This window comes from Aptenodytes forsteri, unplaced genomic scaffold (assembly GCF_000699145.1).
Source record: "Aptenodytes forsteri isolate BGI_AS27 unplaced genomic scaffold, ASM69914v1 Scaffold16, whole genome shotgun sequence".
Classification (NCBI taxonomy): Eukaryota; Metazoa; Chordata; class Aves; order Sphenisciformes; family Spheniscidae; genus Aptenodytes; species Aptenodytes forsteri.
The window spans coordinates 4,390,305-4,405,206 of NW_008794753.1; the positions used below are offsets into that span (position 1 = coordinate 4,390,305).

At 44.7% G+C, this 14,902-nt stretch overlaps 1 protein-coding gene across 1 annotated transcript in view; it reads left to right on the top strand.

Annotated features, from left to right (window-relative positions):
* NOC2L (NOC2 like nucleolar associated transcriptional repressor) overlaps positions 1–14,902 on the top strand; it is a 55,299-nt gene that overhangs the window by 1,435 nt on the left and 38,962 nt on the right. Inside the window, exons 2-10 of the mRNA XM_009274244.1 lie at positions 890–1,058; positions 1,603–1,710; positions 2,384–2,504; positions 3,757–3,847; positions 5,538–5,616; positions 7,603–7,713; positions 9,517–9,630; positions 10,311–10,499; positions 12,861–13,000. Of these exons, the coding sequence (XP_009272519.1) occupies positions 890–1,058; positions 1,603–1,710; positions 2,384–2,504; positions 3,757–3,847; positions 5,538–5,616; positions 7,603–7,713; positions 9,517–9,630; positions 10,311–10,499; positions 12,861–13,000 (1,122 nt within the window). The remainder of the gene's footprint in view (positions 1–889; positions 1,059–1,602; positions 1,711–2,383; positions 2,505–3,756; positions 3,848–5,537; positions 5,617–7,602; positions 7,714–9,516; positions 9,631–10,310; positions 10,500–12,860; positions 13,001–14,902) is intronic.

Below are 14,902 nucleotides of genomic sequence, written 5' to 3' on the forward strand. Positions count from 1 at the left end.
GTCGTGCTCGGCCCGGCGGTCCCTGCGGGCAGCCTGCCGTGAGTGCCCCCCTCTCGCCCGCTTTGGGCGAGGCTTGGCACGTCTAAAAGTGCGTTCGCTGCTTGGTGGCTTGGTTGGGTTTTTTTACTTTCACCTGCTTTTTGTAAGTAACCGCGGGACTTCGTTGTAGCGTCTGTCACAGAATGAGCTACTTCTGGGACAAGCTGGGTCAGAGGTGTCTAAAAGGGACGTGTTCGAGACCGTAGTGTGGCTACAGGGTACAGGACAGTCAGGTTGTCGTACCTATGCCAGTTCAGTAACTGCAGTGGAGAAAAACCTGTGTATCCTTTTAATCTTTTACAGGGTACGTTGGAGTCAGGCAAAGCTTGCTTTGTTTTTCCTCAGTTTGTGTGTATTTGTTCTTACTGAAAGACACTGGAGTATCTGCAAGTAGAAAATGATGAAGTAGCTCTTAGGCACTGCTAATTGTTACTAGAAGCCAAAACAATTCTTTAGTGCTACGTAAGATTTTACTGAGCTTTCATTGTCAGATTTCTCTGGCAGTATACCTTTCAGTATTCTTTATAAAAAGCTTGCAAAAGTAATTCTGGGAAATAGAGAAACAGACTTTTTTGGGTTTGCAAGATGTTTTCATGACCTCTGGTCAGTATCCCAGTACAACCTGATAGTTTGCTGTCAAGATTTCTTAGTGCTGAATGAAAATAATCTTTTGTAAGTCCTCTAGAGCAGGTGTTAAATGGGATACAGAACTGTGCCCACAGCCCTGATAAATCCATCACCATTCAAATTAGCCCAGGTGTGCTTTAGTGCCCAGAAGCTGCTTGCTTTTCTTACAGCATCAGCAGAAGTCTGAGCAATGCATAAACACATGTTAATTCTTATCTACCAGGAAGAAGGGAAAGGCATCTGAACATAAAGATCAGCTCTCCCGGCTGAAGGACAAAGATCCTGAATTTTATAAGTTTTTGGAGGAAAACGATCGCACATTGCTGAATTTTGATGCTTCGGACAGTTCTGACGAGGAGGATGGGTTGCACATACCACCTGATACACTGGAGGTACTAGGCCCTATTTTGGAGTGCTGAAATCAATGATTTCAATTACTTGCATGTTAAGTATTTAAGTTTCAGTGCAAGGCCTAAGTATATTTGGGCTTATAGTGGCACAGATGGCTGGGGAGGAGCTTTCCCAAAGATCATCTGCAGGTGTACAGGCTTGTAATCCAGAAGTCAGCTGTGGATTTGAACTGAGTGTGAGGAGTTTGTTAAAGACTGCGAAAGCAGAGCCTTAGAGTGTATTTTCTCTGTGGCTTTGGTTTTGTGTCTCCTTTCCCAGTGAGAGTTTGTTTTGCCTCAAGTGATATCCTTCCTCCTTGATGTTTTATGTTATCGCACATTGCATTTATGTAGCAAAGCTGCAGGGCTTAAGTAGCTTTTTTGGAATTTGTAATACCCATAATTTCATTACTGCTTTACACAAAGTGCTGATAATAGCATTAATAAAATTCTCTGCTGCTTGCCTGCCTTGCTCTTTAGTAGCTACTCAGCAAAAGAGAAAAGAAGTGTATAAGCCTTTTCTCAGTCTTGGTACCGACTTCTCTAGGAAGCAAGTGATGAAGATGAAGAAGAATGTGAAACAGTCAAACGGAAGAGAGTTCGTCTCATCCCCGTGAGCTTGAAAATGGTTGAAGAATGGAAAAAAGCTGCAGAGGTGAGCAGGGAGTTGGAATACAAGGCACTTGAGTATTCTTCTTTAAACATTCTTCCACATGTGCCGCTGCCTCTAAAAGACCAACTTTCGATTTGTTCGTCTTTCACAAAAATCTATAGAGAAGATGTATGTCCTGCATACAAGGTCATACTCCTGGAGCTCTTGTTACTTCAGCACGATTTGTCTTTGCATTTTTTCTTGGGCTGCAAGATTAGAGTACTTGCACCCCACCTGAGGGAGAAGCTAGAGAAACTTGTGTGGCTCAGAAGAGGTCAGAATGGTTAACTTCTGATTTTTCATCCTCTTGCTAAGCATTGTGCCTTTGGCAGCTCCAAGAACTTTTTTTAGTCACATTTTGAGTAGTGATGAAATGGCTTGCTGCTTCTGACTAAGAGTGGGAGGGAAAGGTCAAATTGGATAGTTGCTTGCAGCTGATTCATTGCTTCTCAACCCCCAACCAATTAAAAGCCCTAGAAGCCCATTTTAGAGCAAGTGAAGGCCACTAGCATTTGTTAACACTGTCTTGATATTTTTCCTTCATGTTATAGGACGGAGCTATTTTTGCAATCAAACTTACAACGAATTCCAATACTCCTGTCCCACTAAAGTGCTTCAGAGTTTCAGAATATTGCTTGTTTTTTCTCCTCAGCAATCTTTTTTCCTCTTTCCCCAGAGAAGGCTAACACCAAAGCTTTTCCATGAAATCACTCAAGCCTTTAAAGCATCTGTAGCAACCACCAGAGGAGATAATGGTGGGGCTGATCCCAGCAAGTTTCAAGTTACTGATGCTGCAGGTGAGTTGGTCACCATACTACTGTGAGAGAAGGGAAGTCATTTGGTAGGGAAGGTTTAGCTATTGGAAGAGAGTGGGGATAAATACTGGCAGGAGTTAACTTGCCCTTTCATAGGCTTCATTTCACCTAAGTAGCTTATCTTCCTGGTAGTGAGTCTGGGCAGTGGTATCTTTTCTGGTGTCCCAGTGTGTAAGTGTGCCTGTCTGTGCATGCCTGGAGCAGCTGGGCTTGCAGACTGCTGAGGAAAGTACCATGCTTCATTCACCAGACTTGTCAGCGTGAAGTTGAAGCTAGGTACTGTTTGTATGCTTGTAGTGTACGTTTTCTTGGACAATTTTTGCTGCGGCTTCTTGCTGATCCCTCTTGGAACTAATCCTACAAGACTATTTTAAGTCTTCTTACCAAACAGCGTTCTATAACCTCACAACAGTTCAGAGTTCAGTTGCACTATCAAGTTCACATTCCCCTAGCCAGGACCTCTCAAAATACTGCGTGTCTAGCTCTCCTCCTTTACAGGGTTATCATGCCTGTAGAACAAATGAGATGCAACCTCTCTTTCCAGCCTAGCCCCCTTTTGCATAAGCTCCAGGTTTTGCAGATAGTCCTGTTTTAGACTTGCAACAGCATGGCTGAGCAGGAAACATCTTTGTTAGAGTCTCAGAGGATGTGACCTGCAGCCCGCCTACTTTTACCACTAAATTAGCAGCTACTTTCTCACTGTGTTTTATCAGCTTGTTATTGTGTGCCATCTGGAACTGGCACTGCCGGGTGGGACGACTAAAACCCACATGTTCTCCTTAATCCTTTCTTGCCCGGCATAGGGCTTTTTATATCTTTCATTGCTTTTGGTAACATCTCATTCTTTAATGTAAAACACCTCATAGAATTCACATGTCCATTTCTGTGACTTTTTATTAAAAAGTGCCTTTAATTCTCGTTGTGGTTTGGGGGAGATTGATGGTAGTATAGACTCCTAGTCATGGGTCGGGCTGCTTTTGTGCTTGGTGCTGTTTACTCAGAGAGCAAAGAGACAGCCCCTGTGTCAGAAAGCTGTCAGTTGTAATCTTGCTGTTTAGATAAAAGATTCTAGGGTAAGACAAACTGATGTTTTCCGGAAGCTTGTGGAAGTGCAATAGTTCTGCTGTGGGAATTACTAGCTTCAGTTCCTTGGGGAGCTCTTTTCAGATTAGCTGAGAAACCAGGAATATGTGGAAAATCACTTACAAATGCTTTACTGACTTTTTTTAACCAGTGTTCAATGCCCTTGTGTCCTTCTGTGTCCGGGACCTCTTCCACTGCCTGCAGAAACTGCTTCTTCTGAAACCCCCAAAGACCAAACAAAAGTAAGTCTGAGATTTGAGAACTGCAGGTGAGAGAAAGCTGGCTGGGGTTTTTCAGAACTGCAACCTGGCTGCGAAGCTGGAAAAAGATGGCAGCTCTTCCAAAACACTAGCAAAGTTGCCTGATTATATTCGCAGTCATCTTAGCCAGGTTCTTCCTTTCTTCCCCAGAAATGTGTCCTCTGTAACTTTAGACTCCAGCTATTTGCAGAGGACACGTGGCTTCAACAGAAGGAGATCTGGAATTGCATATGCTTGCACTCAGGAGCACTGTTAAGGCATTGTGAGTTGGTTTTCAGAGAAAGGGACCAAGCGTTCTGCCTGTATGTAGGCAGAGTATCGCAAGTATGCAACTTCAGTTAATCCAGGGCTTTACCAGCTGTATTACGCCCTAGAGTCTGGTGGTCTGAGTGCCAGATCATCTGAGTTTGAGCTGTTCACTGTTAGAGCATAGATGGAATGGAAACAAGCATGCAACTGGGCAAAGAATGGTACAATTCATTTTTTTCCAGAATGGCAGCATTGGTCCAGTACCTCTGTATTGCATTCGCCGATGCAATTTGATTTGACTAGAGAGGAGGAATGACAATTTTGAAGTCTCAGCTGCTGCCTGGGAGCCGGGAATTATCTGGCTGTTGTGTGGGTTGGTGCTCAAAGAGTTTCAGAGTCAGGCTGGGCCCATAATTGAATAGGTATCAGCATGACTTACCTGGGAGCAACTGGAAAAGGTGCTGGAAACTCAGTTAAGTACCAGTCTGAACTCTTGCTGGATGAACCAATGCCATAGCTGGGGACTATGAGCCCAGTTTCATAAAACAAGCTGTGAAGTTCCCAGTATGTTTTGCAAGCTGGAGCAGCCTTATTTAGCCCCTTTGCCTATTAGATGTTTACAGAAGCTTTTTACTTCAGTCCTCTCTGGAGTTTCAGCTGGACACAGTTTTATTACTTGCTTCACAGTCTGAGCTTTTCTGTTTTTCCCGTTGTTGGGTAGAGTGAGAATTGAATGCCTTTCAGAAGTGCTTTCAGTTCCAGGGTAATTTTTGTGGCAGTTATTTCCCTGTCACAGATGAAGGGAGGGGTGAGCTAAACTCTAGATTCCTTGTTGACAGTGGTGCCTAGTCTGAGAAGTAAATTCCAGTTCTTTGTGTAAATACCAGTCTCTTTCCTCCCCAGGCCTGACTCGTGCAGACCATGTCTGAATTTTGGGATGGCCTGGGGGCACTACTTCAAGTGCAGTGTCAAAAGTTTAGAAGAGACTGAGCAAATGTCTCGCAACTAGTTTGATCCCCAAAATAGACCTTCTTGCCACAAGCCAGCCTGCTGTGTTCTCAGGCAGTGGCTGCGGAATGCCTGACTGGAAGATAACATCAGTGTGAGGGATTCAGGTCTCCACCGGGCTTTTTGGCTGTCACAGCTCCCCATATCACGCTTCCAGAGATCTGGGTACTCTGCCGGGAAGCTCTTTGAACTGAATTTTCTAATACTGTTCTTCATGCAGTTTTTACAGAGTAGAAGTACTTCTTTTCACCCATGACAAAATTGTTACTTCTTTTACTTCTTGCTTTGCAAGCAGTTGTCTTTACTCACTGGCAATATCGAGGAATTGAACTCACTGTTCTTTGTGCTGCTGAAATCTAATTTATTTGGTGGGCTTTTTTTTTTAAAGCTAAACCCAACTCTTGCTCATTTCCAGAATGGTCCTCCCTTCCACCAGCCCACTTTGGAGCAAGCTGCGACTGGACATAAAAGTGTACCTCAGCTGTACTATACAAGTAAGAAATTTCAGGACATTTGTGTTACTGGGGTCTGTGCATTGCTGTGCTTTTGTTCAGGGTATTTTGGAATGAGGCAGATGGACTTTTGCATCTGTAAACAACACTGCTAAAAGGAGAGCCAAACAATCAAGAAGATAGTTTACAAAGCAGGTAACTGTAGCCTCAGGTGCTCTTCCTTTTGAAAAGACAGTTACGCCAGTTTGAGGGTGACCTTCTAGTCATCACAAAACTGAGAACCTTGGGTATTGGTTTCTATGCCGCCTTCTTAGTGGAGAATAAATAAGACTTACTGGCTGAGACTGCAGTGAGCAGAAGCAATCTCACTGAGTCTCAAAGCCTTGGCTGTCAGATTTGTGTGTCCATCCAGTTCCTCGTCTTGTTTTGGAAGTATTTGCTCTAACAATTTGGAGGTTTGTAGGACAGTTGGGTCAAAATAGGTAGCCTGTAACAAAGGGCTGGGTTAACATTCTGGCAGTTCTTTCTGTCTTAATTTGTCTGGCAAATAAATATTTAGTGGGCTTTAAAGTAGTTTGAAGTGCTGTGCTCCTGCATTCTGCATCTTTAATTCATTTTTTGGCACTATGATCTTGCCACTCTTGTAGTAAATATTAAGGAGATGTTATGTTGACAACCTCCACTCCTCACATATGACATCTCCAAGTATGATTACACTCCATCCCACTAGGACATCCCATCCATCCAAAGTTGCTGATGTCTGGTGTTTTAGAGACAATTCATGGATTATTTCTGAAGGAAATTCCTGTCCCCAGTTAATTTTTTTGAGATTGCTTCCTCATGCGTCCCCAAATTTGGAATATTAAAACCGAAAGAACAACGTTGAAATACTCATTTTTCAGAAGCTGAGGGAAGGGGATATAAGGAAAGAAAAAGAAAGTGCTGATGTCTCTTAGCTGTAAGCTGGCAGAATGACTTAGCAGAAAGAGCATTTTGATCAGTAGAGATTTTTTTCTCCAGTCGTCGTGCCTCTTGCCAGCAGCAGAATGAAAGATTGCAGTAGGAAAGGAAAAGCTGGCAATGCAGTCCCATTGAAGTAATCCCTCGTCCTGTACTGAGTGCCCTCAGTCCCAGGCTTCACTACAGTGTTCTTCTGGCATAGTAGTTTCTGAACGATATCTTCTCCTTTCCTTTTGGTGTGTGAGGGACTTTGCAAAGGAGACCTGCTCAGTCCAGAATCTTTGCAGTGCAAAGAGGAGAATGAGGAGGAAAGTTAAAAGTAGAAAAAAAGCTTCTGCTTCCAGCAACTGGGATCTCGGGCAAGAGGGGGCACTGCATCAGGCAGAACCTCTCTCAAATTGAGGTGACTTTAAGCTTACCGTTGTCTTCAAATTAGAAACTGCAAATGTCTCTGGGTTTGGCTCCAGATGATCTGAGCTGAATAATCTGGAAGTACCAAGATGATGTTTCTTAAATAGTTTGTCCAACCTTTTCCTTGAGCTAGAGTTAACCTCTTGATACCCAATAGTATTCCAGCTTCCCTTTAAAGAAATCCTAGTGAAATCCAGTCAGTTATCAGATAGCTCAGATGGTCTGTTTCCAAGCCTTGTGTAGACTGAGGGTGTCTTCATTGTGCTTTGACCATTTGTAGTGAGACGACAGAGGCATTGGTGTCATGCCGTCTGTAAGATGTCTTAAACTGTATCTAGACTTAGCTTTTGCGGTATACACAAAGGTTTTATGTGATGAGCTCAGGTGCCATTAGCCATCCAAGTCCAGTAGCCTGAGCTCACATTTGCTAGGGTGATGTACTTTCAGGGGAGTTATTTAACCCGCCATGTGTCTGCTCCTTTCCCGATAGAGCTTTTTGGGGGTTTGTTTGAGCTTCATCCTGGGGAAGGCTGCTTTTCTAGTCCTTTGGTAACACAGAAATACTTGGAAACAGCAAAATACAGATGCTTAATGGTAAAGGAAGAGGTGATGAGGGCTACACACTAAATGGGATTGTGTTTTGTTTTCTCTCCATAGCTCCTGTCTTGTTTAACAGAAGCCTCAGTCGGTGCAGCAGTCCTTCAGCACGTCAGTTCCATAGTGCCTTACTATTTGTCCTTTCCAAAGCAGTGCCGTGCACTTCTCAAGGTAAGGTGACGTGCTATGATATGTCATTTGGACCTGAGGTACTTTCTTTACCCCTTCAGATGAGCCTCTCATGGTATTTGGGCTGGATCCCATGACAGTTCAGTCTCTTGTACTCCTCTTCCCTTGCTTTTCTTTTGGTCCTGGAAAGGACTCCTGCTTCTCTTACGGGCCCTCTAGGTGCCGTGAAGCACTCTCACGCTGAGGTGAGTGGGCATGTGGCTCTGCGTGTAGCTACTGCTAATCTCCATGCAAAGTGACACGGAGGTGTTCTGGGGAAGCTGTCTGCTTCCCCGTAGCAGATGGAGTAATTGCTGCCTGTGTGCTGAGTCTGTGTGTACGTCTGTGATAGTATTTTACTCTCAAGAGCTGGGGGTGGAATATTTTTGCAGAAACTTAGTCACAACTGCTGAGCACTAAAGAACAACAAAGGAGGTGTGGAAGAGCGGAAGAGGGCAACAGGGTGACATTTAAATGAAAAGCTGCAACGCAACATTTAAATGAGGCTGGGAACCCTTTGATGATAAAGATGACTGGTATACAGTGATGGGAGGCTGTTATGCCTCATATCTGAAGGTGTAGCAGTCTGCTCACTGCTACAGTAGGGATTTTTGAGTAGGCTTTTTCAGCCCTGCAGCTGGAATCTTTCTGATTTCCTCTGGAGTTCATTAGTGGAGATAAGGTAATTAGTTTTTGGAGGCATCAGCCACGATTGTGGTCCTGCTGTACTAGATGCTTCCTGACAGGGCCAGCCATGTCCAAGTGAATCTGTACTCTGAACAGGCAAATGCAGGCAGGCCTGGGAAGAACAAAATCTATTCATTTGCTTCTCAAGAAATTGAGGGAGGAGACCAATATATGATCGCTTTATGCAATGCAGAGATGGGTAAAACTGAGATTAATGAGTTTACATGTCAATGGTGGGCTGCCTGTTAGCCCAGACCTCTGCACAGACTAACCTACCACTCTCCAGCCAGTGTAGGTATTTTTATGATGCACTGGGTGCTCGTCATCATGTCTGTACCAGAGTGACTAAGGATATGTCTCAGCAGAAGTGCTGCCTTACACGGGTCCCATCTCTGGCTCCAAACCCTGCTGCTGCTCTATCGTTTGAATTAATACAGTGAATGTCCAGGGAACTGGAATTAAGTCACAACTACGACGAGGAGATGTATCTCGGGAATTGCAACCTATTTGCCGAGAGGGGAAAAAACATTGATAAATTCGGAAATCAAACCCTGGTGTCCCCTCTCCAGAGACGAATGCATCTTCAGTAGCATTCTTTGAGAAACTAGAATTTGGTGTTCGTGGCGAGAGCTAGAGCGTAATTGCAGTGTAGTCATATTCTGCAGAATTCAGTGTAAGACATAAAAATTACTTGGGCTGGAAGATGTAATCTAGTGTGGTGTTGCTGTCTAGGGGATGGTGAGGAAGCTTTACAAAACCTAGGAGGTTGTTTCATGCACAAGCTGGTGCCTATGCTCAGAAGCTCAAATGTGTATTTAGGCGCATGAATAAAAGTGCACGTATTTTTCAGAGATGCTAGTTTTGGACGGTTTCCTTTATTGATCATGGAAACATCAGCTTTGCCTTTTGTGTGGTCTCACAGCTAGAGTATGAGGACAGAATGGCTGCCAGTGCTGTTGTGACTTGATTCTGTGACAATACAGCCTGCCATCTTTGTGTCATCTTCCTCCTCGCTTGCTTTTTTGGTGTGAAGGAGGGAAGCTCAGGCCTGTCTGTAACCAGGCCTGTTTCTGCTCTTTGTCCCTTCGCTTATCTATATTGTTTTATTTTCTGTTCCAGCAAGCAATTAATTTGTGGAGCACAGGTGAGGAAACAGTGAGAGTACTGGCCTTCCTTGTGCTGAACAAAATCTGCCGCTACAAGAAAGAGGTGTACCTAAGTCCCTTGCTCAAGGTAAGGCTGGTACTTTCTGTGATCCGCAGCTTTTCTTTCTCACGTTATATGCAAAGACCTTAGAGCATGAGCTGCAGCCTGTTAGGCAGGGCAGGTGCTGGAGATGATGCTGACTATCTCCAGAAAATTAAACAGGGAAGAAATTCTGTGTTAGGTCAGAGTGATATCCTGCTTCCTACTACTGCCTTTCCGGCTGGAGATGCACAGGGTCTTAGCAGGGAAGACCTCAGGTACTCATCTGTCTACTGGATGAATACTCATCTTCCAAATTCTTGAGGGCTTTTCTCAAGTGCTGACACACTACTCAGTGCTACTGAACTGCTCTGATCTTTCAGCTAATAGCTGAGGTTCCCAAGTATAGTTTGCTTAGGTACCACTGTTACAGAGAGAACTGTAACCAACCATAAGCATGTATGGTTCAAAGCCATCCCACAGTTCTGTCGTCTTGCAGAGAAGTAATGGCAGGGGCCTCTCCAAGCTCTGTGGTAAACAGATTCTTTCCCGTCTCCCCTGAAGAAGGAGCAGGCTGGATTGTTATTTTTGCATATTCCTTTGAAGTGACTTGCCTTATAAAAGGAACACTTCATCCCTGGTTTGGATATAGCTGGGTGGGGAAGGTTAGTGAAAAAATGTTTTTGTTCTGGTTTATGTGGTTGTGTCTTGTCCTCTTTCCTGCACAGCAAATGTACATCGCATTTGTGAAGAATTCCAGATTCACCTCTCCCAATGTCCTGCCCATGATCAACTTCATGCAGCGCACACTGACAGAGATGTATGCCCTGGACACACATACCTCTTACCAGCATGCCTTCATCTATATCCGTCAGCTTGCCATTCACTTACGCAGTGCAATGATGATAAAGAAGAAGGTAGGTACCCATCAGTGTGGAAGGAGCGTACCCTCCTATGGGGAACATGCGGAGAGGGGGAAAATTACAGTAGCCACTTCGGGCTTTTGATAGTGTCTCTAAAGTGTCGGTACTTGTGTCTGGCCCATTTCATAATGTGCCAAGGAATTTTTTGCCAGGGGCTGGGAGCTTCAGAGATCACCTGTTGCCTGTGTTTAGAATTTCAGCAAGGAAGGAGAGGAAAGACAACTGCAGGGTTAAAGTCACTTTTCTGTTCCCAGCTTGCAAGAGTTTGTGATGTGCTTTGCATCTTCTGCCTTGGGCACCACCCTTTTTCCTCTCTGTGAAGCTGCTGTTTGCAGCCTCTGTTGCAAAACCTCAAGGTAAAGAAGATTAGGAATGACCCGGACGAATGCATCTTTACAGTGAAGTCCATACTATTTAAAGGATTTAATTGAACAAAGCAGCTCAGACCTTTTGGGAGCAGCCCTGATTTCAGCCATCTCCAGTCTGACCTCGGAAATCTGAGTCAGATTGCTAATCCTGGCTTTATTCATGTTTAGTAAAACAGACCCCTATAGATTAATTGTTCAGCTGCTCCCAAACATTGCAGGATTGGTGACCAGTTAAATCTCCTGGCTGTTCAGACATGGGGATGAATGAGCAGAGATAAATGAAGTCTGGGCTGCATATGCCCTAATTGGATCGCATTGGCTGCTTACACCCTCAGTCCTGGCCCAGACAAGACCTAAATCCACCTGATTTCACAGCTGGGGAGGGTTGTAGGAACTTCAATTGACAACAACACAACCAAAATATACAAATCCAAGTAATAAGCCAATTAATTTAAATTGAGCACTGGGTGGTTATGGAAGGTGACTACAAGAGCAGATTGCTTCTCTCTTCTGTGCAAGAGAAGCTGAGAATAGAGCTTCTTGGTACATCTCGGTGACCTGGTGAGAGCTGGGAGAGCTCTACCATTTCCAGTTGCAGCTTAAGTCCCTACTGCAAGATTTGGTGCAGTGTCTGCAATTGAGGGCTTCTGTCATTGTTTCAGGACTTTCATCTTGCTTCATCCATGCAAAAGAGGAGGTGACCTGGGCCTTGAAAGTCTGTCTGAAACAAACACAAGTTGGAGCTGAGGCACCTTGTTAAGTGCGATCTCATAAATTCTTGGTGCAGTTCTGGGGAGTACATGGGCCTGCAGAACTCTTTGGAAAGGGTGTCCTTAAGGGGGACTCCTGCACTCTTCTGGGCTTTTATTTAATCTGGCACTATGGGCTGCTTAAGCACATGGCAGGGAGAAAGTGGGGGCTTGCCCAAATGTTCTTGAAAACAATGTCTTTTGGACTGGTGCAAGACTTGACCCACACCTAGCCATACTACTGAGCCAGCCTGAAACGCTGGTTCAGTGTGTCATTGCATGTCAGGCACACTGCTGTCCTATTGCATTGTTTTTGCTGGTAACCATAAAGACTGGCTGAGAAACAGAGCTGAAAGTTTGTTCTCAGCTCTGCTGTCTGGCATTTTTACTCTGCAATTGAAAAAAATGAAACTGTCCTGGGTAGTGTCTTTCCCAAAAGCAGGGAGGAGTGCTGGGTTGATCATTTGGTCCTTGCTTTGACAGCAAATGTTCGTAGGGACATCTTTAAAATGAACACTGATATTACATTTCAGGGTTAGTGGGGTGGTGGTTAGGGGGTTTTGATTGATACAGCTGAGGGAAGGGAAGCCTCAGGTGGGAAGGACAAGCTGCTACATAACAACCAAAGGAGTTTGAGTGCAGAGAGGGGAAATCCAGATTAATTCAGATGAATTTCTCGCTAGCTTGAATCTGTAGTGTAGCTTTACACACCCTTTTTCCGCCCTCTGGTCTGCAGAGGCCAGAAGGCAATTTACAAGGGTGTCAGAGAGGGGTACTACTTTGCAGCCTTCCTACCTGTGGGAGACCATGAACTGTCCCAGGGACTGTGGGTAAATGGAACAGTTAAAGGTTTCCTAATGCTTGGCCACATCCCACCACCTGCTGTGAGCTGGGTCATTAAATCGTCCTCAAATGAGCCACACTTGTGAAGAAAAGCATCCTTCTCAAATGAGCCACACTTGTGAAGAAAAGCAGTCTGTGTGTTGCTCGTTATTTCCTTCAAGGCACTAACTAGTACCAAATCATAATGTTGCCAATGCAGCATCTGAACTTGCTGGATGGTGGGTCAGCCACTAGCATCAAAGTGACACCTAGAATGTTAGTTACTCCTCTCTAAACAGCGCACAACGTCCTCTTGGAGAATGCTGGATAAAATGAGTCCTGTAGAGAAACTAGAGTGAACTCCTCTCAAATGCCACATTTTCAGGTTTGTGCCTGTGTTTTTCCCTTTTCTGCAGGAGAACTTCCAGTCTGTTTATAACTGGCAGTATATCCACTGCCTGTATTTCTGGTGTCGGGTTCTTAGCACAATCTATCCCAGTGAGGTCATGGAACCGTTGATCTATCCTTTGACGCAGGTCATCATTGGCTGTATAAAGTAAGTAGGATTGTTTTTCTTCTTTTGGCTATACTTCTTTCTCTTGCTTGATGTGGCAGAGCAGTTACTAAGGGGTGTTACTGTTACGTGATTTGGATTTAACCTTGCATTGTGAGGAGTTGTCTGAGAGCTGCTTTTGATGGAAGTATTCCACCCGAAGATGTGTTGTGAGCACCTGTATGTTTAGGTGGTGAGAGAGTTGTGGTGTAGGTTACTCTTTCCTAGGCTAAATTCTCTGTATAAGAGAAGTTGCAATCTGAATAGCCTGGACAGGTTATCCTCCTAACTGTACAAAGTGGCGAGGAAAAATGTACTGACTTGTCTCAGGACCTAAGTGTCAAAGTACAGAATCAAGTCCTCATCTCTAGCCCTGTAAATACAGTTAGAAGATGCATTTTTTTTGTGTGCGTATTTGTTAGAATTTGGAGAACTAGGACACATATATTGTTTTTAGTATGTCTCTGCTGAGAATTTCTTTCTCTTTTCCCATCAGCTTTTATGTTTATATATGAAATTTTTCTGCTTTGAAATGGCTATTTATAATGAGCATTGAGGGAATTTCTGAATCTCTGGTGATCTCTGAAATCCTGTTAGCTCAGTTAACCAGATTCTCAGCTTTAAAACACCACCTGCCTGGTCTTGAAAAACTCCCAAGTGGTGATGAAGATAAGCAGATTTAAACGATCGTTAGAGTATGCAAACATCCCTCTTCCCATCCCCCATGTGGACCGGCTGCTTCCCACTGCTGTTGTAGAGCTTTAGTTGTCCTGCGGACTAATCTAGGCACACTTCTACCTGTCCAGGCAGATAAATCGGCTGTCTGGGGCCAAGGAAAGGTGAATCAGGTGAGTCTCAGCAAGAGCAGCAAATAGAATTTGTTAGCGTCTGTGGTGGACAGGGCTGCTTGGCATGAAGTACAGTTACTGTCTGACAAGGCTTCAAAGATTTGGGAACCCGACAGGTGGGTTCTAGTGTGGGGAAAATAGAAATAAATCCCACCCTAGCTTCCTTACTGAGCCAAGCCGGTGTCCAGGATATAAAAAGGGGGGGGTAGGTAGGTTAGCAGATGTGGGAATGATGTGGCTCCACGGGCTTCAATCTATACCCAGGATCCCTAGTGGCTCCTTCCTGAGTATAGACAGCCTCTTCTCAGTGTTGGTAGCTGTGCTGTCCAAACCGAGACTAGCCAGAGTCAGTCTCTGTGCCGTATCCCCTGGTGTAGATACGCCTGTAGCAACTCAGTTTAACAGAACAACTTGGGTTGTTTCTATTTGAGGTGAGAGGATAAAAAAAAAAACACCCTTGACCTGCAGGCTAGATTATTTTATTTCACGTACCACTTTATCCGTTTCTGGAAGGCCCGTTTAGGGGTGTGCATCTGCTTGGGGGCTGCTTAGTATCCGACTGCTGCGAGTAGACTTTCTTGTGGAGATGGCGTGACTGAGCTGGACCCCTCTCTTTGTTTCTCTGGGCTGCTCAGCTTTGAGAGGTGTGTGTATGGAATCAGGTGGTGGGGAAGGATGCTGTGTAACATCTGGAATACCTTCTTTCAGTTCTGCTCCTGATGTGGTGTAGTGCTTTGGGGCGCATCCAAAGGGTGGGACTCCCCTTCCCCAGTGCCTTTTGTACCGGGAGGTGGCGCCTGGCTCCAGCGAAAGGGCAGTGAGCAGGGTGTCTGTCTGTAGGACCCGATCCGCTCCTCATGCCACCCTGGCCTCTTACCTGAGGGGAATGGGGAGAAACCACCATCAATCACACGCTTTTTGCTCTAGGCAGGGACCAGGGAGGAATTTGAAAAGGGATTAAATAAGATAACTAGAAGAAGAGGGTTGCCTGCTAAAATCAAAATTAGCTCCCTCATTTTCTTGCTCCCTCTTCTTGCTTTCCAGCATATAAAATGCA